Source organism: Scyliorhinus torazame, chromosome 2 (assembly GCF_047496885.1).
Source record: "Scyliorhinus torazame isolate Kashiwa2021f chromosome 2, sScyTor2.1, whole genome shotgun sequence".
Classification (NCBI taxonomy): Eukaryota; Metazoa; Chordata; class Chondrichthyes; order Carcharhiniformes; family Scyliorhinidae; genus Scyliorhinus; species Scyliorhinus torazame.
The window spans coordinates 242,366,349-242,392,774 of NC_092708.1; the positions used below are offsets into that span (position 1 = coordinate 242,366,349).

General features: G+C 47.6%; 1 protein-coding gene across 6 annotated transcripts in view; it reads left to right on the plus strand.

Moving 5' to 3' along the window:
- actn1 (actinin, alpha 1) overlaps positions 1-26,426 on the plus strand; it is a 292,127-nt gene that overhangs the window by 204,344 nt on the left and 61,357 nt on the right. For all 6 annotated transcript variants that reach the window (XM_072485663.1, XM_072485693.1, XM_072485666.1 and 3 more), the window contains exons 9-12: positions 10,888-10,980; positions 13,114-13,344; positions 16,781-16,928; positions 24,762-24,912. In XM_072485663.1, coding sequence (XP_072341764.1) covers positions 10,888-10,980; positions 13,114-13,344; positions 16,781-16,928; positions 24,762-24,912 — 623 coding nt within the window. The remainder of the gene's footprint in view (positions 1-10,887; positions 10,981-13,113; positions 13,345-16,780; positions 16,929-24,761; positions 24,913-26,426) is intronic.

A 26,426-nucleotide genomic window follows, 5' to 3' on the forward strand; every position in this document is an offset into this window, starting at 1 on the left:
ATTCAATCAGATCATGGCTGATCTCTTCCTGGCTTCAAATGGGCCTCGCTACCTGTTCTCCATATCCTTTTAACCCATTTTTTAAAAATCAGAAATATATCTATCTCCTTTCTGAAACAACTTAATGATTCAGGCTCCATCGCAATATGGGGCTGCGGGTTCCACAAATTCACCACTCTCAGAGAAGTAGTTCCTCTTCATTCCAGTTCTAAATCTACCGCCTCTCAACCGATATCTGTGACTTCTCGTTCTGGATAACCCGAGAAGGGGAACATTTGGTCTACATTTATAGTATTTAATATACCTCGATCAGATCCCCTCTCATTCTTCTAAACTTCAGTGAGTATGAGCCCAAACTGTTTAATCTCTCCTTGTATATTAACCCTTTTATCTGGAAGCAATCTGGTGATTCTCCTCTGAACAAAAATGTGCAGGTTAGGTGGGGTTACGGGTTACAGAGATAGGGCAGGGAGTGACCTAGGTGGGGTGCTCTTTCAGAGGATCGGTGCAGACTGAATGGGCTGAATGGCCTCCTGCACAGTAGGGATTCTACAGCTTTTATGAAAAGCCAATAGGAGTTGAATTGATGAGAGTGGGAAAAATTGGATGAAACGGTCCTTTTCACTGGTGAAAAAAACACAGTAATGTTGTTAAACACATCTTTTGGTGAGATTCAAAAGGAGTGAGTGATGTTGACATCTCCTTTATTTTCCTCCCCCTTTATCATCCTTCACAAGTCCATAGAAAAGAGCAGGACTTTGCAGGAAGCTTTCTGACACAATTGGCGTTTCACCCTGGCTGAGAGCCGGGAAAAATTCCAGCCCTCTCCATCGAGAAGAAAGTTTCCATTTAGCTGGACGTGGAATGGGTTGGGACACACACAAACTCCGTTGCTCAGTGAAGGTCGGGCACGCGGTCCAGAAGCAAATGTTTGTCAGTTTGAAAGTGATGATCTCACTCGATGGTGCAAGGCCCCTGTTGTGGGAGTTGGAAACATTTCGCAGGAACTGATCTCCTGAGGCGGGGGGAGGGGGAGTTAGAACTTTTTAGGGAAGAGCGGAGCCAGATTTTCTGTGTACCTGGCTAACTTGCACAATTCCACAACCCAGAACTGCCACAGCTTGGTAATTCGCTATTAAAGGTTATAAGGATGTGTGACATGGAAATGCTGCCATTTTGGGTTTGGTGGCTGAGGCATTTTGTTGGGTCAGCAAAACAGAAATGCTCTTGTTGACCTGCTGGCCTGGGTCTGTATTGGCACATTTGGCGCTGTCATTAGAAATGGGGAAATGTGCCCCTGACTTGGCACAGACCAGAGATTGAATCTGAGAAGCCCATTAGAGGTTGGCTCCAATACTGAGCAATGTGGGGGAGATGAACAATGGCGTGTTGTCGCTTCACTCCCCTGTCTACATGGAAGAGGTGCTCTACAGGGGCGGAATAGTGATTGTGGTACCAGCTCAGCGGTGGGCTAATGCAGTTGAAAATGGTGCTACAAATACATTCTGCAGTTATTATTAGCGTCACCCGGACTCTGCTGCAGATTGCTATTTGGTTGCTGAGCAACCAAATAGAAGGTGAAAAGTTGTAGCGTGACTGGAGGTTGAGGGAAGAAAATTGTTGCGTGGTACGAGTCAAGAGGTTAAACCTTGTCACACTTTTCAGTTCAGACCAGTGCCAGAGCCAGAGCTCAAAGTGGTTCTTAAATTGGTTCCAGGACCTAGTTATCACCAGGTATCTTGGCACATTCTTGTTGCTGCAGATCAAATCAATATTTCGTCTTGTAGACTGGCTGCAGCTGTGAGCTCTCTGATGGCTGAGCAATAAAAGCTGTGCAGTGACCATTTCAAACAAAGAGTCCAGCTCTGCCAATGGCAGTCAGGGGTGCTGAGGAAAGGGGGAGGGAAATGACAGCTCTGCCAATGGCAGTCAGGGGTGCTGAGGAAAGGGGGAGGGAAATGAAAAAAAAAGAAAATCGCTTATTGTCACAAATAGGCTTCAAATGAAGTTACTGTGAAAAGCCCCTAGTCGCCACTTTCCGGCGCCTGTTCAGGGAGGCTGGTACGGGAATTGAACCGTGCTGCTGGCCTGCCTGGGTTTGCTTTCAAAGCCAGCGATTTAGCCCTGTGCTAAACAGGTCTTTATTCACCATCAACGGCCATTTCCAAGTCCTGCTACCTGAAACTCTGCGTTATTTGAAGATTGAGTTGGATTTGATTGGGTGATGGCTTCAATTCAGCAAAGGTCAGAGTAGACGTCACAGTTTTATTGGTAGGATAGTTTCACAATTTACTATTTGGTTGGGGAAAGGGAGAGCAGAAGGCTGTGGTGCAACGAGATCTGTGTTTCTTTGTTTATGAAGCACAAAAAGTTAGCATGCATTTGCAGCAAATGATTAGGAAGACAAATGGAATATTGGCCTTTATTGCAAGGGAGATGAAGTATGAAAATAGTACAGTTGTACAGGGCAAGACCACATCTAGAGTGCAGTGTGCAGCTTTGGACACCTCATTCAAGGGCGCACACATTTGCATTGGAAGCAGTTCCAAGAAGGTGCACCAGGCTGATTCCTGGGAATAAGGGTTTGTCTTGTGAGGAAAGATTGAGTAGGTTGGACCTGTACTCAGTCGAGTTTAGAAGAATGAGAGGTGATCCTATTGAAGCGTATCAGATTCTGAGAGGGCTCAACAGGGTGAATGTTGAGCTGTTTCCCCTTATGGGAGAATCTGAAACCAGGGAGCGCCATTTCAAAATGAGAGTTCCCTCCCATTTAAGGTTGAGAAGAGGAGAACATTGTTCTTCTCAGAGGCCTTTGGAATTCACCTCCCAGAGAGCTGTGGCTGTTGGGTCATTGAATATATTCTGTGTTGAGCATATTTTTTTAAAAAAATATATTTTATTAAAGCTTTCAAACAAAATTTTTCTGTTTTTACAAATCAACATAAAAATAATACAATAACTGATAAATAACATTATTTAAATAATATAGTGAACTAGCAAAGTGACAAAAAATAGTGCTCCCCCCCCCTCCCCTTGGGTTGCTGCTGCTGTCAATCTATTTTCACTTAACGTTCCGCGAGATAGTCAAGGAACGGTTGCCACCGCCTGGAGAACCCCTGAACCGATCCTCTCAACGCAAACTTCATCCGTTCCAGTTTTATGAACCCAGCCATGTCGTTTATCCAGGCCTCCACGCCGGGGGGTTTCGCTTCCTTCCACACCAGTAGGATCCTTCGCCGGGCTATCAGGGACGCAAAGGCCAGAATATCGGCCTCTTTCGCCTCCTGCACTCCTGGCTCTTCCGCTACCCCAAATATCGCTAACCCCCAGCCTGGCTTGACCCGGACCTTCACGACCTTTGAGATCACCTTTGCCACTCCCCTCCAGTACTCATCCAGTGCCGGACACGACCAGAACGTGTGTGTGTGGTTCGCCGGGCTTCCCAAGCACCTCCCGCACCTGTCCCACTCCGAAGAACCTGCTCATTCTTGCTCCCGTCATGTGTGCTCTGAGTAGAACCTTAAATTGAATCAGGCTAAGCCTGGCACACGAAGACGAGGAATTTACCCTACTTAGGGCATCAGCCCACAGCCCCTCCTCAATCTCCTCCCCCAGCTCTTCTTCCCATTTTCCCTTCAGCTCCTCCACCAGCACCTCCCCCTCTCTCTCATCTCCTGATATATTTCGGACACTTTGCCCTCCCCGACCCATACCCCCGAAATCACTCTATCCTGGATCCCCTGTGTCGGGAGCTGCGGAAATTCCGTCACCTGTTGCCTCGTAAACGCCCTCACTTGCATATATCTGAAGATATTCCCCGGGGGCAACTCATATTTTTCCTCCATCACTCCCAGGCTCACAAACGTCCCGTCGAGAAACAGATCCCTCAGTCTCCTAATTCCTGCTCGTTGCCAACTCTGGAAACCCCCGTCCATCCTTTCTGGGACACACCTGTGGTTATTCCTGATCGGGGACCTCACCGAGGCACCCGTCACCCCCCCCGTGTCGCCTCCACTGCCCCCAGATCCTCAAGGTTGCCACCACCACTGGGTTTGTGGTATACCTTTTCGGGGAGAACGGCAGCGTCGCCGTCACCAGCGCCTTTAGGCTCGTTCCTTTACAGGACGCCATCTCCAGCCTCTTCCACGCCGCCCCCTCTCCCTCCCTCATCCACTTACAAACCATCGCCACATTGGCGGCCCAGTAGTAGCCATTCAGGCTCGGCAGTGCCAGTCCCCCTCTATCCCTACTGCGCTGCAGGAACCCCCTCTTTACCCTCGGGGTCTTCCCTGCCCACACAAAGCTCATAATGCTCTTGTCTATTTTTTTGAAAAAGGCCTTTGTGATCAGAATGGGGAGACACTGAAACACGAAAAGAAACCTTGGGAGGACCATCATTTTTACCGCCTGCACTCTGCCTGCCAATGAGAGCGGCAGCATATCCCACCTCTTGAAATCCTCCTCCATCTGCTCCACCAGTCGCGTCAGATTAAGTCTGTGTAGAGTTCCCCAGTTCCTAGCTACGTGGATCCCCAAGTATCGGAAGCTCCTTTCCACTCTCCTTAACGGCAGAGCGTCTATTCCTCTTCCCTGGTCCCCGGGGTGTATTACAAAAAGCTCGCTCTTCCCCATATTTAGTCTGTATCCCGAGAAATCTCCAAACTCCCTCAATATCTGCATAACCTCTGGCATCCCCTCTACAGGGTCCGCAACATATAGCAGTAAGTCATCAGCGTAGAGTGACACTCGATGCTCCTCTCCCCCTCTAACCACCCCCCTCCATTTCTTAGAGTCAACGCTATGGCCAGTGGTTCAATTGCCAATGGGGACAGGGGACACCCCTGTCTTGTTCCCCTGTGTAGCTGAAAATACCCCGATTTTTGCCGGTTTGTGACTACACTTGCCACTGGGGCCCCATATAGGAGTCTGACCCATCTGACAAACCCCTACCCGAACCCAAACCTCCTCAGCACCTCCCACAAATACTCCCACTCCACCCTATCGAATGCCTCCTCCGCATCCATCGCCGCCACTATCTCTGCCTCCCCCTCCGCTGGGGGCGTCATCATCACCCCCCAGCAGCCGTCGAATGTTGACATTCAGTTGTCTCCCCTTTAAAAACCCTGTCTGGTCTTCATGCACCACCCCCGGGACGCAATCCTCTATCCTTGTCGCCAGCACTTTTGTCAGCAGTTTGGCGTCTACATTTAGGAGTGAGATAGGCCTGTATGACCCGCATTGCAGTGGATCTTTATCCCGCTTCAGGATTAATGATATCGTCGCCTCCGACATTGTCGGGGGTAGTATCCCCCCTTCCCTGGTCTCGTTAAAGGTTCTCTCCAACAGCGGGGCCAACAGGTCCACATATTTCCTGTAGAATTCCACCAGGAACCCGTCTGGTCCGGGGCCTTCCCTGCCTGCATGTTCCCCAGTCCCTTAGTCACCTCGTCCACCTCGATTGGCGACCCCAGACCTGCCACCTCCTGCTCCGCCACCCTCGGGAACCTTAGTTGGTCCAGAAAATGTAGCATTCCCTCTTTTCCCTCCGGGGGTTGGGACTTATATAGCCTCTCATAAAAGGTCTTAAACACCTCATTTACCTTCCCTGCTCTCTGCTCCATAGTTCCCGTTTCATCCCTAACTCCCCCAATCTCTCTCGCCGCTATCCTCTTACGAAGTTGGTGGGCCAGCAGCCGGCTCGCCTTTTCCCCATACTCATATTGCATCCCCTGTGCCTTCCTCCACTGTGCCTCTGCCTTTCCTGTGGTCAGCAGGTCAAACTCCGTCTGAAGTCTTCGCCTCTCTCTATATAGTCCTTCGTCTGGGGCCTCCGCATATCTTTTATCCACCCTCAAAATCTCCCCCACTAATCTCTCCCTTTCTTTGCCCTCTTGTTTCTCCTTGTGGGCTCTAATGGAGATCAGCTCTCCCCTAACCACCGCCTTCAGCGCTTCCCATACTACCCCCAACTGGACCTCACCATCATCATTGACCTCCAGGTATCTCTCAATACACCCCCGCACCCTTCCACAGACCCCCTCATCCGCCAATAGTCCCACATCCAGTCGCCAGAGTGGGCGCTGCTCCCTCTCCTCTCCTAGTTCCAGATCCACCCAGTGCGGGGCATGGTCTGAAATGGCTATGGCTGAGTACTCCGTTCCTGCCACCTTCGAGATCAGTGCCCTACTCATAACAAAGAAGTCTATTCGGGAATATACCTTGTGGACATGGGAGAAAAAGGATAACTCTTTGGCCAACGGCCTAGCAAACCTCCACGGATCCACTCCCCCCATTTGTTCCATAAATCCCCTAAGCACCTTGGCCGCTGCCGGCCTTCTTCCGGTCCTGGATCTAGACCGGTCTAGCCCTGGATCCAGCACAGTATTAAAGTACCCCCCCATTACCAGGCTTCCCACCTCCAGGTCTGGGATACGTCCCAGCATCCGCTTCATAAATGCCGCGTCATCCCAGTTCGGGGCTTATACATTTACCAGCACGACCGCCTCTCCCTGCAATCTACCACTCACCATCACATATCTACCCCCGTTATCCACCACTATATTCTTAGCCTCAAACGACACCCGTTTCCCCACCAATTTCGCATCCAACCCTGAGTGGAATACCTGTCCCACCCATCCTTTTCTTAACCTAACCTGATCCGCCACCTTCAGATGCGTCTCCAGGAGCATGGCTAAGTCCGCCTTCAGTCTTTTTAAGTGCGCAAACACCCGGGCCTTCTTAATCGGCCCATTTAGGCCTCTCACATGCCACGTGATCTGCCAGATTGGGGGGCCACCCCCCCCCCCCCCCCCCCCCCCCCCCCGGCCGACTAGCCATCCCCTTTTCTGGGCCAGCCCCCCCATCCAGGTCCCGCGCACCCACCTGTCCCCCAGGCGGCGCCTTCCCGTCCCGACCACCTCTTCTCTTGCCAGCTCCCCCTTGCACTCAGCAGCAGCAACCGAGTTAGTTTCCCCCCCCCCCCCCCCCCGCTAGATCCCCATCTAGCATGGTTACTCCCCCCATAATGCTTCCGAAGGTCAGCTAACTCTAGCTGACCCCGGCTTCCCCCTTTCTCTTTTTGACCCCCCCTGCGTGTGGGGCTCTCTTCCTTCCTGCGCCTATCTTCCTGCCATCATCTCCATAGCGCGGAAAAACCCTGCGCTTTCCTATCGGCCCCGCCCCCTATGGCGCAGCTCCCTCATTCCCCATCCCCCCTCTCTGTCCCTTTTTCCACCGGCGCCCACATTTCACCGTGTCCCCCCATCAAGGGGAGAGAAATTCCCCATCCAACCTTTCTATATAATAAACCTCCCATTTCCCAATTTACATTTCTGTACCACAACCTCGTTGTTTCCCCCCCCCCAACATCAAACTCTCAGTTCTAGTCCAATTTCTCTTCTTGGATGAAGGTCTATGCCTCATCTGCCGTTTCGAAGTAGAAGTGCTTGCCCTGATGCGTGACCCACAATCGCGCCGGCTGGAGCATCCCAAATTTTATTTTCTTCCTGTGAAGCACCGCCTTGGCCCGATTAAAGCTCGCCCTCCTTCTCGCCACCTCCGCACTCCAGTCCTGATACACTCGTATCACCGCATTCTCCCACTTGCTACTCCGTACCTTCTTGGCCCAGCTCAGAACAGCCTCTCTGTCCATGAAGCGGTGAAATCTCACCACTATCTCCCTTGGTATTTCACCCACCTTTGGTCTTCTCACAAGGACCCGGTGCGCTCCTTCCAGCTCCAGGGGGCCCGTTGGGGCCTCAGCTCCCATTAGCGTATGGAGCATCGTGCTCACATAAGTCCCAACATCAGCTCCCTCTGTTCCTTCGGGGAGACCTAAAATCCGTAGGTTCTTCCTCCTAGAGCTGTTCTCCAGGGCTTCCAACCTTTCGATACACCTCTTATGTAGCGCCTCATGCGTCTCCGTTTTTACCACCAGGCCCTGTATCTCATCCTCATTTTCGGCTGCCTTTGCCTTCACTCCACGGAGCTCTATCGCCTGGACCTTTTGTGTTTCCTTCAGTCCATCGATTGCCAATAGCATCGGCGCCAGCCCCTCCTTCTTTAGTTCCTCCACACACCGTCGGAGGAATTCCTGCTGGTCCGGGCCCCATGTCATCTGGGCTCCATCCGCCGCCACCTTGCTTCTCCCTTCTCTTCTCTGCCGCTGCTCCAAAGGATCCTTCGCAATCTGGCCACTACCACTGGTCCTTTCCATACACCCCCGGGGGCACACCTTCCTTCGTCACCCCACACTGGGTTTGGCCTGAAAAAATTTCCGTTGGGGCTCCCGAAAAGAGCCCAAAAGTCCGTTAGAACGGGAGCTGCCGAAACGTGCGGCTTAGCAGTGCATCGCCGCAACCGGAGGTCGTTGAGCAGATTTTTGATTGACAAGGGATTCAAGGGTTACAAAGGGGCAAGATGATGGATCAGCCATGACCTTATTGAATGGTGGAGTCCGGCTGAAGGACTTACACCTATTTCTTATGATTTTATCTCAAAATACATCATGGGCAGGATTCTCCGGTCCACCAGCCAAGTTTTCCATGCCACGCAGCATGCCCCTACCAGCAGCAAAATTCTCCATTCCCGCAGCTGGCCAATTGGGTTTCCCACTGTGGCCACTCCATGCCGTTGGGAAACCCGCAGGGGTAGGTGTGCTGCCGGCAGATCAATGGATCCCGCTGACTGAGAATTGAGCAGCATATCTCTAAATATACGGTGAGATTTATAATTGATAAGGAGAGCTGATTTTTAAAGGTTTGATCAGGTAGAAGAAGAATTAATTGAACGCTAGTAAACCACTTCTCAATGTGTAGTTACAAGTCCAGTTCTTGCAAAATTGATAACTAAACTTTGTTCATAATTGGAGTTAGTTAGTTCTGCCCCTGTAGTTGGAAGAAAGAAAAATCCCTAGTGAAATAATCTATATAAAAATTCTGGGAAATATCCATCAAATAATTCTAAAATGGTAGTTCGCATCAGAAAGTGAAAATGAGAGGATGTTTTATTGAACCCAGTCGTAGTGGATGAAAGTCTTTTGTGATCTCCTCAAGGTCAAATCAGGACTGCAACAAATGTGTGGCAAAAACCCGCGGCGGGTTTCTCCATCGGCACACTGTCGGGAGTCTCCATTTTGCCGGCTGGTCAATGGAGTTTCCCATTGTGGGGCAGCCCCGCGCCATCGGGAAACCCCCCGGGCTGCCAGCAAAACGGAGAATTCCGATGGCGGAGAATTGTGCCCCCGCTTTCAGTTTGACACCAAATTTAGTTCTTTGCAGGAATGGGTTACTCTGTTCCTGATGACAGACAATTGGCATCAATGTATGGACTGGCAAGATGCAGAACACCACTCGGCTCCACTTTGAAGCACGGTTGAAGGTGTTTTAACTGTTTGGGTTTAAGCACCAGCAGCTGTGAAACCACATACCATTAACCAGAGGACTGTGCTAGAACCTCCTGTTCTAGCCTGAGTTTGGCAGGTGTAGTAGTGCGGGTGGTTTTTGCTGGGGGTGGGACGGCTGACCGCTCAAATTCTTACACTGTTGAGCTCATGAAATATGTATCCGCGAGGAGCTCGCCGATTCTCACGATGGGGCCAAGCAGAAAGTCGCCATCCCCACCATTACCTCATGAGGTTGAAGGTCCTGTCGCCATGTTTAAAGGGCACCCCCACAGCCTGCGTTATCCCTTCCACCTTTGCCAGGCCACTGCTCCACTCTTACTTGGTCATCCTCCGTGCACCTTGCAGTGCCACCACCCAGTCTCGAGCAAAAGCCTGGCCTTTACAGATACTAGCCCCCCCCTCCCCCGCTCACACACACACAAAGAGGACAATGCAGAGCTAACTCATTGAGGATGTCTATCTCAGTGGTTCCCAACCAGTGTGCTGCAGCAGAAGACCCCTCCACTCCACGTGTGCTGAGAAAGAAAAAGATTCACAATTGATGTAATTAAACTAAAACTAACCTTTATCTTCAGCTCTGTCGTTGGCATCTCCAAAACTCGGCGTTTCTTGGGCCTCCAGAGCACGGCTGGCTGGGAAAGAGCTGCACACGCGTGGTTTAGATTTTTTTATGTTGGTCAGGCCCAAGCGCATGACCAAAGGTCCCCAGGCGCCTGCTCAAAAAGTGAAAACTCAAAAAGGGCACAAAACCCTGAGAGAAGTGAGAGAGATAAAAACATTGCTCTCCCTCACCTGGTACATGCCAGTCGTAAAAGTGAATGTTCTAACTTCTCGCTGGCAGGGAGATTAATCTGGAGGGGGTGACAATTCTGGTGTGCTGGTCTTTTAATGAGCATGCATGACATTGATGGACAGGGAGCTTCCTTTGAAGTTCCAAGAACATAATTGCTAAATATTATTTTTGGCCTCCTGCCAAATTAGGTTCCCCCACCCCCCTGCCCTGCCAAGCTTCCCACTGCTGACTGAACCCAAAGATTCTATCCCTCATATCCTCACCCGGAATAATTCATTCCTACTTTTACTGAACTCTTTATTTGCCAGTTTGTGGCCAGGCCAGTTGATAGATTCAATGGACGAAATACTCTCAGGATCAATACTGTCAACTAAAAACAAACTGGCCAACATTGGTGTCTAACAGCAGCAGTGGAGACATATGAAGGCCAGACCAAGCTGTATAAGAACTTGTGATAGAGAATGGTACAGTCGATATTGCGAAGAATATCAGCATCAGCAAGTTTAACTTCCTCATTCTATGCTTGCACTGCTAAAGGAGATTTCTGGTGTTGTAGAAGCTTCACTAGTTGCAATGAAAATACTTGTCTTCTTAATGATCATGAAGTATGAAAACCAGACCAGAGGGATTTTTTTTAATGTCCTGTGTGTGAACCAAGATTTGTGTCCTTTTTGTTTTCTCCTCTCTCCAGGCGGAAACGGCAGCCAATAGAATCTGCAAAGTTCTGGCCGTTAACCAGGAAAATGAGCAGCTAATGGAGGATTACGAGAAGCTGGCTACTGACGTACGTGTAAAAGTTTCTTCACAGTCGCATGACCAGAATTTGAGAATCATAGAGATGTTTGTCTCCTTGAAACTGAAAGGTGTGCTTCATAAAAAGGCTGGAGAAGCACCCCAAATATCATTCCACAAATCAGCTTCTTCAGATTCTTATGGGAAATCTCCCTCCCAATTGTTGCACAGACATGCGCACCTGTCGATATATGCACTCAAATGATAAAATCTGGAATAGTTGGAAGCAAAACTGTAACTCATCAGCGGCCCTAAAGTACAACATGTGCTCACTGCAATGTTGAAATTTGTTCTTACTTTGCAAGTCTATCTATTTTCTGGCATTCTAGATTGGTTTCCACCTTTATATTGGAAGGTTCAATTTACACAGCATTTTTAGCGGCAACTAATCAGCACCCTTTTCTCACGCTGTATAAATTGCTTCTCCCCTTGAAATTTGGTATTCTTGCATCTGTCCTGAAGAGTGCAAGGTTAAAAACTTTGAAAGCTTGTCTCTTTTTTGTCAGCAATACACAACATTCATTCAGAAATAAAACAGAAAATAATCCAGCGTTTTCTGCTTTTATTTCAGATTTGCAGCATTTTGCTTTTATTTTTAATTTAGGCAGGCCTTTAAAAGGCCTACAGATTTTAACAGACTTATCATTTTCTTTTGAGCTTCCCTTCAGCTTTTGTGAGCCTTGGTGCCAGTTGCTTTTTAATATCTTTTTGCACCAAGCTGCCTTTATTACCATTAGGGATCATTTCAAGCTGATGCTTTGAGAGGAAAAGAAATAAATATGGTGGGATGCCAAGCAGGTCAGCTTGCCAGTTGTTTGTTGTATGCCCTCCTTCCAGCAATCTGCCCCCTTATAGTGGGAGGTAGCAAACCTGACTGCTGCAGGAGTCATTGCCAAATACTCCTCTTGCCAAAGGAGATGGAAAAACAAACATCGGCTGATATTGGAAACAGCAAAGATCGTGCTTTATCTCGGGCATGCTGCAATGCTGACCTCTGGGGTTGGAAAGAAATCCAAGTAGCACAGACTAGACTTAAATAACTACCAAAGAGACGACAGTGCACATCACATTAGAAATGTGTCAGCAGTCAAAGACCATCCCCATTGCCTCTTTAATCATTTACAATGCTACAAAAGAAAAGCTTACCTCATCCAGATAGGTGTAACTACATACACAATTTACCCCTTAATCATCTAATGTCCTGAGGCAAGCAAAAACCAAAGGGAAACACTCTCTGGGAAAAAATAAACTCCGTAAATTCCTTTCTGATTCCCTCTGGGGAAAAAATAAACTTAGTAAATTCCTTTCTGATTCCCTCAAAGTCAACACTGAAGGCTTCAGGAGATTGCGTTAGGCAACATTCTCTCTTCCCATCACACCGGCAAACTTACCTTTTACATGATTGAGGAACTTCATTGTTTGCTGAGAGATGGGATTTCCTCAGTTTCCAGAACGGAAAACATTGGCAATAAAAGGAGTTTTGTAGTTAGGCACAGTAACCACGTGTCAATCCGGGGTCAGCCAATTCTGGTTGGTGGCTGGCAGCCATGTTTGTTCCTCCGCATTACATCCGTAAAAGGAGGGTCGAGGTACAAAATAAAATGGCAACCAAGAAAAGTCTTTCATTACGGAAGAATATGTCCCCAGAATCAATTTTGCCTTGATTATTTTTGTCACAGCTGAATTTGTAACATCATGCATGATCAACAACATGCTTTCATCGCCCACCACATCGTCACATGTTCCGTAAATGGCATGGCAAGCTACCTTCACAAAATGGTCTCCCACAGGGGCAGGCAGGAGAAGGCCATTTAGCCCATTGAACCTGCTCTGCCATTCAAACTGACCCTAGCTGATCATCTGCCTGTACATCACTTTCCCCACTGTCCCTTGATATCATTAGTATCCAGAAATCCACTGATTTCAGCAATTGAGTTTCCGCAGTCGTCGGGGTAGAGAATTCCAAAGATTCACCACCCTCCAAGTGGAGAAATTCCTCCGCAGCTCAGTCTGCACTCCTCTTTATGTTCATCAGACTTCACTTTCATATGGAAAGAGGGACAATGTGAGCTGGAGAATATTTTTCGAGCTTTCTAGGTCCCTAATGTCACTGGTTCTGTTATAGCTCCTGGAGTGGATCCGACGCACCATTCCCTGGTTGGAAAACCGTGCCCCAGAGAACACCATGCAGGCCATGCAGCAGAAACTGGAGGATTTCCGTGACTATCGCCGTCTCCACAAACCACCAAAAGTGCAGGAGAAGTGCCAGCTGGAAATCAACTTCAACACCTTGCAGACAAAACTGCGACTCAGCAATAGACCAGCCTTCATGCCATCGGAAGGCAAGATGGTATCGGTATGTATTAAGTGAGGGATGCAGTATGTCTTTCTAAGTATAAACTGGAGAAGCCATTCCCCCCCACGTTCATTTCCAATTGGCTCTTGTGTTTTGGGTCTGATTTGGTTGTGCAATATTAACCATTCTGCATTTGGTACAGTTTTTCTGAATATAGCCCAATTCCTTACATAGAACCATAGAATTCCTACAGTGCAGAAGGAGGCCATTTGGCCCATCGAGTCTGCAGTGGCCCTCTGAAAGAGCACTACCTAGCCCACTCCCCTACACTCTCCCCATTACTAACCTGCACATCCCTGCACATTAAGGGCCAATTTAGCATGGCCAATCCACCTAACCCGCACATCTTTGGACTGTGGGAGGAAATTGGAGCACCCGGAGGAAACCCACTCGGACACGGGGAGAACGTGTAAACTCCACACAGTCACTCAAGGCCGGAATCGAACCCTGGTCCCTGGCGCAGTGAGGTAGCAGTGCTAACCAGTGTGCCACCGTGCCGCCTCTAGTTCGAATTGTTCGAATCCCCTTAAACAATGAAGTTTATATGTACTGCAGTGCCTGTAAAATAGGAATGGAGTATTGGATTTGTAATTTCAATATTATTTAATTCAATTTGACCCTTTTGACATCCCGCCTTGTTACCTGCAGAATTTGTTGGTCTATTTTGGCCATTCCATGATTGTCACATGTCCACATGTTTTTTTTAATATAAATTTAGAGTACCCAATTAATTTTTTCCAATTAAGTGGCAATTTAGCGTGGCCAATCCACCTACCCTGCACATCTTTGGGTTGTGGGGGTGAAACCCACACAAACACGGGGAGAATGTGCAAACTCCACACGGACAGTGACCCAGAGCCAGGATCAAACCTGGGACCTCGGCCCCGAGAGGCTGCATGGCTAATCCACTGTGCCACCGTGCTGCCCCATGTCCACATGTTTTTAACCTGATTACTTAGCCCATACATGGATTTTTGGATGTAGGCAATACTTCAATTCCCTCAAACGCCAAAGGCTACAGGAAACTGTGGTAGCCAACACTCTCTCTTGCCTTCACAGTGGCCAACTTACCTTTAAAATGATTGAGGAGCGTGTTATTAATTTTATCATGCCCACCTACTAACTGACCAGATTTTACCTTCAGACTTTGGCATATGCAGAAGGCTCAGTGTGACCATTACTGCAGATTAATCCATTCATAAATCACCACATGGATTAGAGAACAATACAACATTGTGTTTATGGACTTCTCGTTGTTTTAAGAAAAAAGACAAGAACTCCTAAACCAAACTACATGACCCTCTCGAATAATAATGTTGCACTCCTACTAACCTGCAGCTTCTTATTTAGCACCATGGGGACTATCTAATTAGTGGATGCAGTGTACACTCAGAGCTGAGAAAACCCTACTGGAAGTGTGGGCAGGTTTGACGCTGACTAACAAACTCCCTTCCTGGCTGAGCATTTGGATGCCGTGAGACAATGTTTGTCCTTCGGGGTTTCTATGCTTGGACCTTGTTCGCGAATTGCAGTCACCTTTGCCTGAGTTCCAGAGTTGTGAGGGTGACGTGAATGGTGTAGCTTCTGCTTTTCATTCCCCGATGCCCAGAGTAGCTGGTTACAGAGTACCCTCGGAGATGTTCCTAATTTAGTCCCACCCTGTTTGGACCTATTCTGTGATGGCAGTTACGTGAACCGTGCAGGATTCTGACTAACATGAGACTCAAGTTATTTCTTGGTTTGTATGTACAACCAAGTTTTCTTTTGTATTCAGTCACGAGATGTGAGCATCACTGGCAAGGCGAGCACTTGTTGTGATTTCATAACTGCCCTTGAAAAGGTGGTGGTGGTGAACTGTCTTCTTTGGACCGCTGCAATCTACGTGATGTGGGTACACTCACAGTGCTGTTAGAAAGCCCTGCTGGAAGTGTGGGCAGGTTTGACGCTGACTCACAAGCTCCCTTCATAGATTACATAGAACATACAATGCAGAAGGAGGCCATTCGGCCCATCGAGTCTGCACCGACCCACATTAATCCCTCACTTCCACCCAATAACCCCTCCCAACCCTTATGGACACTACGGGTAATTTAGCATGGCCAATCCACCTAACCTGCACGTCTTTGGACTGTGGGAGGAAACCGGAGCACCCGGAGGAAACCCACGCGGACACGGGGAGAACGTGCAAACTCCGCACAGACAGTGACCCAGCGGGGAATCGAACCTGGGACCCTGGCGCTGTGAAGCCACAGTGCTAATCACTTGTGCTACCGTGCTGCCTGACTGAGTATCCAGGAATTTGACCTTGTGACAATCAAAGACCGGCGATATAGTTCCAAGTCAAGATGGTGTGTGACTTGGACGGGAACCTGCAGGTGTTAGTGTTCCCGTGCATTCCCTGCCCTGCCCTTTTAGGTGGTAGAGGTTTGGAAGGTGGTGTCGAAGGAGCCGTCACAGGCTGCCGCAGTGCATTTGGTAAATGGCACACATTGGAATCACAGTGTTCCAGTGGTGGAGGGAGTGAATGTTTAAGGTGGTGGATGAAGTGCGCGTCATCCTGACTGCTTTGTCCTGCATGGTGTTAAACCTCTAGAGTGTAATTGGAGCTGCACATATGGAGAGGGTTTCATCACACTCGTTACTTGTGCTTTGCAGATGGTGGACAGGCTTTGGGGAGTCGGGATTGAGTTACTCTCTACAAAATTCCCAACCTCCTGACCTGCTTTTGTATCCACAGTATTTCTATTGCTGGTCCAGTTCAGTTTCTGGTCAATAATAGCCCTCAGGATGTTAATAGTGGGGAACTCAATGATGGTAATGCTGTTGAATGAGAGGGGAAGGTGGTTAGACTCGCTTTTTGTTGGAGATGGTCATTGATGGGCACTTGGGTAGCGTGAATGTTACTTACCTCTTATCAGCTATATTTTCACTTGATGTTCATATTTGTGTTTAGCATGAACAAATGAGGAGGTCAGTTATAAAACTAAATGGTCTGATATCTGCGCCTACATTGATTTCATCAAGTTGGGATCCATTCAAAGTTTTGAAATCCATTTGGTTCTAAGGGAGGGATTGGGCATGAGGGTGGTGCAGGATGATGCTGCTGGCCCTGGGGGTTATGAATGTGAATGGAGGGGCAGCACGGTAGCACAGTGGTTAGCACTGCTGCCTCATGGCGCCAAGGCCCCAGGTTCGATCCCAGCCCTGGGTCACTGTCTGTGTGGAATTTGCACATTCTTCCTGTGTTTGTGTGGGTTTCATTCCCACAGCCCAAAGATGTGCAGGGTAGGTGGATTGGCCACGCTAAATTGCCCCTTAATTGGAAAAAATTATTTGGGTACTTTAAATTTCTAAAAAGAAAAAAATAAATGAATGCGAATGGATACACCAGTGATGATATTACTCAGTCTCTCATTGCGATTTGTGGCAATTTCAGGATATAAACAATGCCTGGGGCTCACTGGAGCAGGCCGAGAAGGGTTATGAAGAATGGCTGCTGAATGAAATCAGGAGGTTGGAGAGACTGGACCACTTAGCTGAGAAATTCAGACAGAAAGCAGCAATCCATGAGGCTTGGACCAATGGTAAGCATTTCACTGTCTAATGGAGCAAACATTGCCTGAATTTAGCATGAAATATCAGGGTATGGATCCTTTTTATATCCCTTGGGTGACGTGGGTGCTGGAAGTTGGACTATCTCAGTGTTTGGTAGCCCCCCGAGTGCAACATCAATTTTCACAGTAACTTTATTGCAGTGTTAATGTAAGCCTACTTGCGACAATAATAAAGATTATTATTATTAGCAGTTTTCTCTCTTCATAGCCTCTTTACCCATCACCTGCCCAGCTAGTGACAAAGCCAATTGTAGAAAGATAATTTTTGATTGCAGTCATCATTATTAGGATCCCAGATGAGAATGGAACTATTTGAAATTTGTAAAATTGTGAGGAAATGTTATTGCACCCCAGGAGTGATAACATTGACCAATAGGTATCTTTTATTTTAAACAAACTTTAATTTAAACACAGAATTAACCACATGAGCAACGGGAAATAGCTTTACAGCTATCAGTTACAACAGTTCTTAAATAAAATGAAAACATTTAACTTACTTCCTAAACCTGCCTCTGTATTCCAATTAAATAAACCAATATAGTTCAAACACCACTCATGAACAAAGTTAACAACTAGGGTTTTACTTGCTTTTCTCTGTGCAGATTCTTCTTTGGAGATGCAACCTTTCAGGACCGAAACTGAAGCACCCCTGTTCAGATTAAAATCATAGGAAGATCTAACTTTTCAGACAGATCTGGCTCCTCCCTTTAATTACACCTTCTGTATCCAAAGTATAAGGGGCTGGATATTCCGTTTGGGAGACTAAGTCCCCACGCCGGCGTGAAAATGGCGGTGATTTATGGCATGAAAACTGGCGCAAAACGGCCACCGATTCGCCCATTGCTGGGGGCTAGCAGGGAGGTGGTAGTGTAGAGCTCCCAGCTCTAGCTTCCGATATGGCCCGGAGCTTTGTCAGGTCTATGGCCGCGCATGCGCACGGCCGCGGCCTGCAGCAGCCGCGCCGTGCTTCATGGCAGATTCAGCCCGTGGACACGGACAGCAAAAATAGTACCCCCTTCAGCCGCACGCGTGCTCTGGACCGCCCGGCCAGTGCGCCCCCAGCCCTGAATGAAGACCCCCCTTGCCCGCGGATCAGCTCTCCTCCGACTGTGGCAGCGCCGGACTGAGTTCGCAGCCGCCACACTAAGTTCACGATGAGTGAGACTACATGTGTCCCACACCATTGTGAACTCGGCCGGTCGGGGACGGAGCATCGCGGGACGGAGCAACGCGGGGCGGGCCTGACGCCGTGGATACGTGGTGTGGCGTACTCCTAGAGTATGCCATTTTCAGAGGGCGGAGCATCGCGTAAACGGCACCGCCCCCCGATTTTGGCATCATCGGAGAATCCAGCCCGAGGTATTTTTCTGTCAATTCCCACAGGATGTCCCATTGCCTGCTTAACCAGGACCAAACACAATACCACTCATATATTATCTACACCCCAGTTGTCCTTTTAGCATAAACAATATTCCAATTGCCGAACATTTGACCTGCAAAGTCAATGATCACCTCACTTCTACGACCCCTTCATCGCAGCTTTAGCAGATATGCTGTCTGTGTGTACCTTATTTTTTTAATATAAATTTAGAGTGTCCAATTCATTTTTTCCAATTAAGGGGCAATTTAGCGTGGCCAATCCACCTACCCTGTACATCTTTGGGTTGTGGGGGCGAAACCCATGCAAACACAGGGAGAATGTGCAAACTCCACACGGACAGTGACCCAGAGCCAGGATGGAACCTGGGACCTCGGCGCCGTGAGGGAGAAGTGCAATCCACTGCTCCACCGGCTGCCCTGTTTGTGTGCATCTTAAGCCAGGTTTTAATAACATGCAAAAAATATATAAAATCTGACAATTTCTTATATTCATCACATCATTCTATATTATGTTGCCAAATAGTGGCTCCCAGAGATTATGTATCATAATGTCCAAGTGGACCGGTCAACTCTTCTTCATTACACAGCTGTAAATCCTTGGAGCCACAGCTCTTGAAGTGTGTTTAAACCTTCCGGTTTGCCTTTCTAGTCCACCTCCTGGTTCTTGTGTTGGCCAGTTGATCAGAACCACTCTGGAGCACTGTGTTCCATATAATCGCAGAATCCGTACAGTGCAGAAGAACACCATTCGGCCCATTGAGTCTGCACCGACCCTCTGAAAAAGCACCCTAACCTAGGCCCAATCCCTCACTTTGTACCACTTGTAGGCAATTCAGCATATGCAATCCACCTAAAGGTGGTACAATCTTAAAATGAGAGCTAGGCCATGCAGAGGTGAAATCAAGAAGCAGTCCTTCAGGTAAACGTCAGTGGAAACCTGCACACCCCCCCCCCCCCCCCCCCAAAAATAACGCTGTGGATGCTGGATAAATCAAATTTTTCGAGACTAATTTTTTTTATTAATACAAGTACCGAGGGATAAGGATCAAAGGAGGTTTATGTGGGCCTCAAATTGAGATGAGATACAGATCAGCCATGATCTGACTGAATGGTAGCACAGGTGCAAAGGGCTGAATGGCCTCCTCTTGTGCCTATGTTTAAATTGTGTACTCTGGACACTGGGAACTTTTGAAGACCGCACAAGTGTACTTCGTCAAGGACTCTCAACTTTCAGAGAGAGGGAGAAAGCTTTTTTTTTCACGATCTGAGCTGGACTAGGATGGTTTGCTATCTCGTTGCACCACCTTAAGCCTGGTGGAAAGAAGTATTCTGAAATTTAACAGCTCAGTGATGATGAGTCATTTCCCTCCCCATTCACTTCTGTCTGTGCTACCAGACATATTTGCCTCACAGTTACTAATACATCACCCTCATAGCAGAACAATAGGTCTATTTTTGCTATAATCTTACATGGTCTATCCGTTAAGAAATAATATTAATATTGATTTGCAGACTAGTGCTGTATGGAGTCTAGACAAGCCAATGCTGGTGCAGTTCCTAACACACTGAAGCATTCTGTTTCTTCCAATTTGATTCAGTCAGCTTAAATAAATTCCAAGCTGATTGCAATCCATCCTCACGAATAAAGGACCCTCACATTCACCATCGTAAAAATCTGAGCTCCCTTTGTGGATGCAATTGTATTTGCTTTGTAATACCCCGGGAATGGTTTGGTGTTCATTTGCTTAGATACAGTCAGGTTTCTCTAGTAACTGAGCTGTCCCAGGCCTTCCCACAGGCCTCTCTTGCTTTGGCCACACAGGACAGCCTGGAGTGACTCTTGCTTTCTGCCTGTTCCCTTGCTTGCTAGTGAGACGTGCTTAGCTCCTGTTTGGCACTTAGAACAAAGGCACTGGACTACATCATGGCTAAATAGTGAGGAATTATGGCACAAACATGCAGGCTCTTGCTCCTTGATAAAGTGTGTTTGGTCCACAGCTGTGCTACATTGCCATTCTTTCTTTTAGAGCCCAGTATAGAACTGGAGGGAAACTTAGCCTTGCTCACCCAACTAGAAGTCCGAGGCAGGAAATGCATTTGGAACTTGACCTGCTAAGTGTTTTAACTGTACCAATATGGAGTGAAGGTGTTTCCCAACAGTGGAAATAGAATGTGGGGATTAATCTATTTACCCTTCATCACCGAACAACTGGTCATTTGACAATTTGAGGTTAATCAACCTGGTTAATTAGTGAGTCATTGATGACTTGAAAGGAGATGAGGATCTTTGACAAAAAAATCATGACAATTGTAATAGTGCGACTCCATTCATCGAAACACTACAGTGCAGAAGAAGGCCATTCAGCCCATCAAGTCCACTGACCCTCCGAAAGAGCACACAACCTATACCCACACCCGCTCCCTACCCCCGTAACCCCATAACCCCAACTAACTTTTCAGACACTAAGGGGCAATTGATTATGGCCAATCCACCTAACCTGAACATCTTTTGGACTGCGGAGGAAACCGGAACACCCGGATGAAACCCAGGCAGACAGGGAAAACGTGCAAACTCCACATCGTTACCCAAGGTTGAAATTGAACCCGGGTCCCTGGCACTGTGGGGCAGCAGTGCTAACTACTATGACACCACCCTGCCTGAAATTCTAGCTTTTTTGAGTGATGCGGTTTATTCAACTGACAGTCTACAGACACCAGACATCTCCTCACCTTTGCAGCCAGTAAGGTCCACTTTGAAGTGTCGTCACTGTTGCACTGTAGGAAACGTGGCACCAGTTTATGCACAGCAAACCCCTACCAGTAACAGATGTCATGATATGCAGATAATGATATATAGACAGGCAGCTAACACAGAGAACAGGACATGATCAGTGAGCAGGCAGGACACTCAGGGGTGGTATCTCACTATAAAAGGCTCTCGCACTCCGGCTCTTTCCACAGGCGACACTTACAGAGTAGGACAGGGACAGATCAGAAGCATCAAACCCACCACGTGGCTTAGAGCAGACTGGTTAGTTAGACTGAGTTACTATAGTAAGATTAGCAGGAGCGTTGAACTCAGAGAGAACTGTGCTACTGGTTCAATAAATCACATTGAACTTACTTCAAAGTCTGGAGTATCTTTTGGTCAAAGCTGCATAGAGTTGCAGCCTGTGTTATCCCAGAGTACATAACACATCAACAGATATTTTTTTTGTGTGTGATGTTGATTGAGGAATCAGAATTGGGCAGGAGAGCAGGAAAAATGCCCTCAAGTTCTCCTAAATAGTGCCACGGGATCTCTTGCATCTACCGTGGTAGGTAGATGGGACCTCTGTTTAATGTTGCATCCAAAAGTTGGCATCTCCGACGGTGGAATACTCCTTCTGCACTCAAATGTCAGCCTTGATTTTTGTGCCCAAGTGCTGGAGTGGGGCTTGAACCCAGAACCAAATGATTCTGGGGCGAGAGTGCGACCAGTTGAGCCCACAGCTGAGAAACTAAACAAGAACTTACATTTCCATAATGCTCTTCAGCAACAAAAAAAGGTCTGAGCACTTCAGTCAATGTTGGAGAAATAAAGAGTAAACTTTGAAGGTGAGGGAGGAAAAGGGAACGGTTTCATTGAAAGTTATAGCATCAAAGAGGCCTTTGGCCCATCAAACTTGTGCTAGCCCTTTGAGAGAACTGTCAAATTTAGTCCCGTGCACCCCAGCTTTTTATAATAATCTTTATTTTGCTCCTAACTCTGCAAATTACCTCTCTTCAAATAAACATCCGTATTCATTTATTTTTAAAATTTAGAGTACCCAATTATTATTTTTTTTCCAATTAAGGGGCAATTTAGCATGGCCAATCCACCTAACCTGCACATCTTTGGGTTGTGGGGGTGAAACCCACGCAGACACAGGGAGAAAACATCTATATTCATACACGTACATGTCAAACACGCATCTGATTGCTTTTTTGAATAATAAAAATCTTTAGTAGTGTTACAAGTAGGCTTACATTAACACTGCAGTGAAGTTACTGTGAAGATCCCCTAGTCGCCACATCCCACATCCATTCGAGTACACAGAGGCAGAATTCAGAATGTCCAAATTACCTAACAGCACGTCTTTTGGGACTTGAGGGAGGAAACTGGAGCACTCGGAGGAAACCCACACAGGGAAGAACGTGCAATGTACTTTTGTCACTACTCTTTTTCAGTTAGCGCATTCAAATCGTAACAACTCTCTGTGTGGAAAATACTTCCCCGTTTAGTTTGTTTTTAAGTCTTTGACTTCAGGTCCCCCACCTGAAGGAACAGTTTCTCCCTCATTGCCTCTCAAAACCATGCATAATTCTGAGGAAAAGTTTGAAGATGTTAAAAGCAAAGCGGAAGAGAAGGATTTGTGAGAGGCTTTTGACACCAGGCAGAGTGGTAATAAGAGGAGATGATGGGGAAAGTAGCCGCAAAAGTGCTTGACGGAGCAATCCCAAATAGTGCGGAATCCGTAACAAAGGAACAAAAGGGGCCTGTTTAGAAATACAGGTGGGAGATCACAAGGCAGGTGGGATGGGAAGATTCAATTTAAAAATTAAAAATTAAAATTAAGGGGCAGTTTAGTGTGGGCAATCCACCTTTCCTGCACATCTTTGGGTTGTGGTGGTGACACCCACGCAGACACAGGGAGAATGTGCAAACTCCACATGGACAGTGACCCGGGGCCAGGATCGAACCCGGGTCCTCGGCGCCGTGAGGCAGCAGTGCTAACCACTGCACCACCTTGCCGCCCCTCGATTCAAAATTATGAATGACGATCTTTAAAAGCTTATTGGCATGGCATAAGGGATCCAGTGTATCTTGGCAAAGATAGAGTATGGATCTAGGAGGCGAGCTACGACTGTCTGAATGTGTTGTAGTCAATAGAGGTTGGGAGGAAGACGAGCATTGGAACTACAAAGTAATTTCCCTGAGTCTGAAGCCAGAGGACTCAATTGCTTGGGCACAAAAAATTAGTGTGCAGAGCTAAAGGGAAACACCCCAATTTTCCAGTACTCGCTGCAGTCCTCTGTGTCTGGGCAGACCCAGCAAAATCTTCCCCTGTCATGTTGTGAGGTGATAAAGGTACACGTTCAGGTTTCAACAACGAGAATAAAGGTGGAACAGGAATACGGTTTGTGACACAGACATAGAGGGCCTTGGTAATTGATTTTTGTGGGGGGGGGCGTTAGTAAGATTTAGGGCTAAGCAGTGCGACCAAGGGTCTGTGCACCTGAGTTTATTCAGGTTGTCACAACAGACGGGCAATTGTAAAGAGCAGCAAGTGTTTTGGGGATTGATGGAGGAGGTGAAGGGGTAGAGCTGGGCGGCACGGTAGCACAGTGGTTGGCACTGCTGCCTCACAGCGCCAGGGTCCCGGGTTCAATTCCAGCCTTGGGTGATATTTGGAGTTTGCATTTTCTTCCCCCTTGTCTGCGTGGGTTGTCTTTGGGTGCTCCAGTTTCCTCCCACAGTCACAAAGATGTACAGGTTAGGTGAGATTACGGAGATAGGGCGGGTGAGTGGGCCTAGGCCGGGTGCTCTTCCAGAGGTTCAGTGCAGACCCGATGGGCCAAATGGCCTCCTTATGCACTGCAGGGATTCTGTGATTGCTGTTTGGTAATGCAAATACATACATATGAATTAGGAGCAAGGGTAGATCACTCGGCCTTTCAAACCTGCTCCACCATTCAATGAGTTTATGGCAGATCTTATATGTATTCTCAACTCCACATCCCTGCCGAGCCCAATAACCTTTTACCTCCTTGTTTATAACGAATCTGTCTACCTTTGTTATAAAAATGTTCAAAGATTCAGGCCGTAACTTTCTGGCCGTTCACGCCGACGGGACCTTCCGGTCCCGCCGATGGCTGACTTCTGCCACAGGTTTCCTGGCAGCAAGGGATGCATTCAACAGAAAACCCCATTGACAACCGCAGGACCAGAGGCGCCCGCACCGTCCAATGGTGGGCCACCTTTTTTGCGGCAGGTTGGTCAGTAAAGCCCACCCTTTGCTGCCGCCCCCTTGTGAGGAAGAGAGCTCCAAAGACTCAAGACCCTCTGAAAGAGAAAAAAATCTCCTCATCGCTGTCTTAAATGGGTGACTCCTTATTTTTAATCAGTGGCCCTTGGTTCTAGATTCTCCCACAAGAGGAAACATCCTCTCCAGACCCGCCCTGTCAATACCCCTCAGGATCTAAAGGCTTTGATCAAGTCACCTCTTACTCTTGTAAACTCCACAACTCGGATACAACGATGTTGTCAACATTATTTATCACCTATTTCTTTCCCTGGCTCCCTATCGTACAATGCTTACTTTATTTTTCAAACTTAGTGGAAAGTTGTTCGTGGATTATACTTTTTTAACTTTTACTTGTGTGCCTACCTCCCTGTTATAGGAAAGGAGGAAATGCTGATGGCAAAGGATTTTGAGACAGCTACCCTGTCAGAAGTCAAGGCTATATTGAAAAAACATGAGGCCTTTGAAAGTGACCTAGCAGCCCATCAAGATCGTGTGGAACAGATTGCTGCAATCGCCCAGGAGCTGAAGTATGTGCTTTGACGAAGCTTTCATTTTAACTAAAAGATCAAAGAAAGCAAAGGATTGGAACTGTCCTGAGTGAGGTGCTCCATTGGAAACATCCTCAAGGGGCATTTAAATCTAAACAAATTCTTTTAAAATCAGTTCCATTGGCCTCTGTAATTTCTGACTTGTCTTCTCCTGGTGGTCAAAAAAGCTGCCCATGGCTTAATCGGCCGGTTATATTGATAGGAGGAGCCCTTTGAATGGCCATTCAGCTTCATCTACAGTGTCCTCAATGTGAAGATCTCACTGTTGTCAGCTTGAGGCCTTTCTTTTGGGAGGAGGGTGGGTGGGGCAGGGGGGTGCCGATAGCACAGAGGCGAATCATTTGGGCAGGTGAAGCATTCTGCCACTCTGCCCTCTGTCAACCGACGTACAGGAGCTCGGTTTGCAAGACAAGACTGTCCAACCCACTAGTTGGAAGAAGGCTTTACGAAGGCGAGAAGGCAGCAACAGGTAACTGATGGATGATTAATCATTTCCCTACCCCACTGCCACCAAACAAAATCTAAAGACGTGGCATGTTTTACAGAGTCTCATTGATCTGCATTGTGCCTGAGTCAATTGAGAATGGAAGCCTCCTGTTGTGGATTGACCCAGATGTCCTTTTTTTTTGGGGGGGGGGGGCCTGCAGAAAAAGCTGAGTAGTGTTGTGCTCCGACACAAGTGATTTATGTGCGAGTACTTGAGGCATCGTTGAATGCCCAAGAGGCTACTCCAGATAGTGTGGAGCTTAGGGTTAGTGGGCAATGAGCCATTCGCTCTTGCCTTTTTGAAAAGAAGCTGCACACTCCACCTGTTGAACACTTGTTGCGACTCGTCCATGCACGGGCGTGCTGTTGGAGGGGCTTTATGGGAGTAGGGGGTCAGGGAGCAGGAAAGAGTAAAACATGCCTCCAGCCAATTTGCATTCGATCTTGCAGTGCCTTCGAGATTTTGTTTAACAGCTGGAATTTTTATATTTTCTTAACGTATATCCTGAGGAACTAAACACTTGACTGTCTGTAATCACCACAGATCTGAGGCAGAGGTAAACAACGTTAAAATCCTGGGATCTCTTTCAATATCCATCTCTGGTAGTCGTGACAATTCTTTCGGCAATTGTATACTTCTGTTCTAAGTTGTAGTACCATGAGTTTTTATTTCGGTGAATGATACTTATACTTCCATTGGTTCTCCATTTTATTTTTTTGCTCCCCAATTGTAATTCTGCAGGCGTCAGCCACTCTCCAAACACCTTTGCAAGTCGATTTTCTAATGTGAGATTAGATACCGAGTGTTGTCACCCTATTCACATGTGGAGAGCCAAGTGTGACCTATGGTGGCCACTGGCAGTGCTCCACGATACCAGAGGCCTTCTCACTAACCAACACGCTGTCTCTCTCCCAGGATGCAGCCCTTTGAAGATTAAGAGACTGACTCTTTACCCCGCCTCCTATGATGTAGCCAGGGGGGGGCCTGTGCAAAGGTCAGAGTTTGG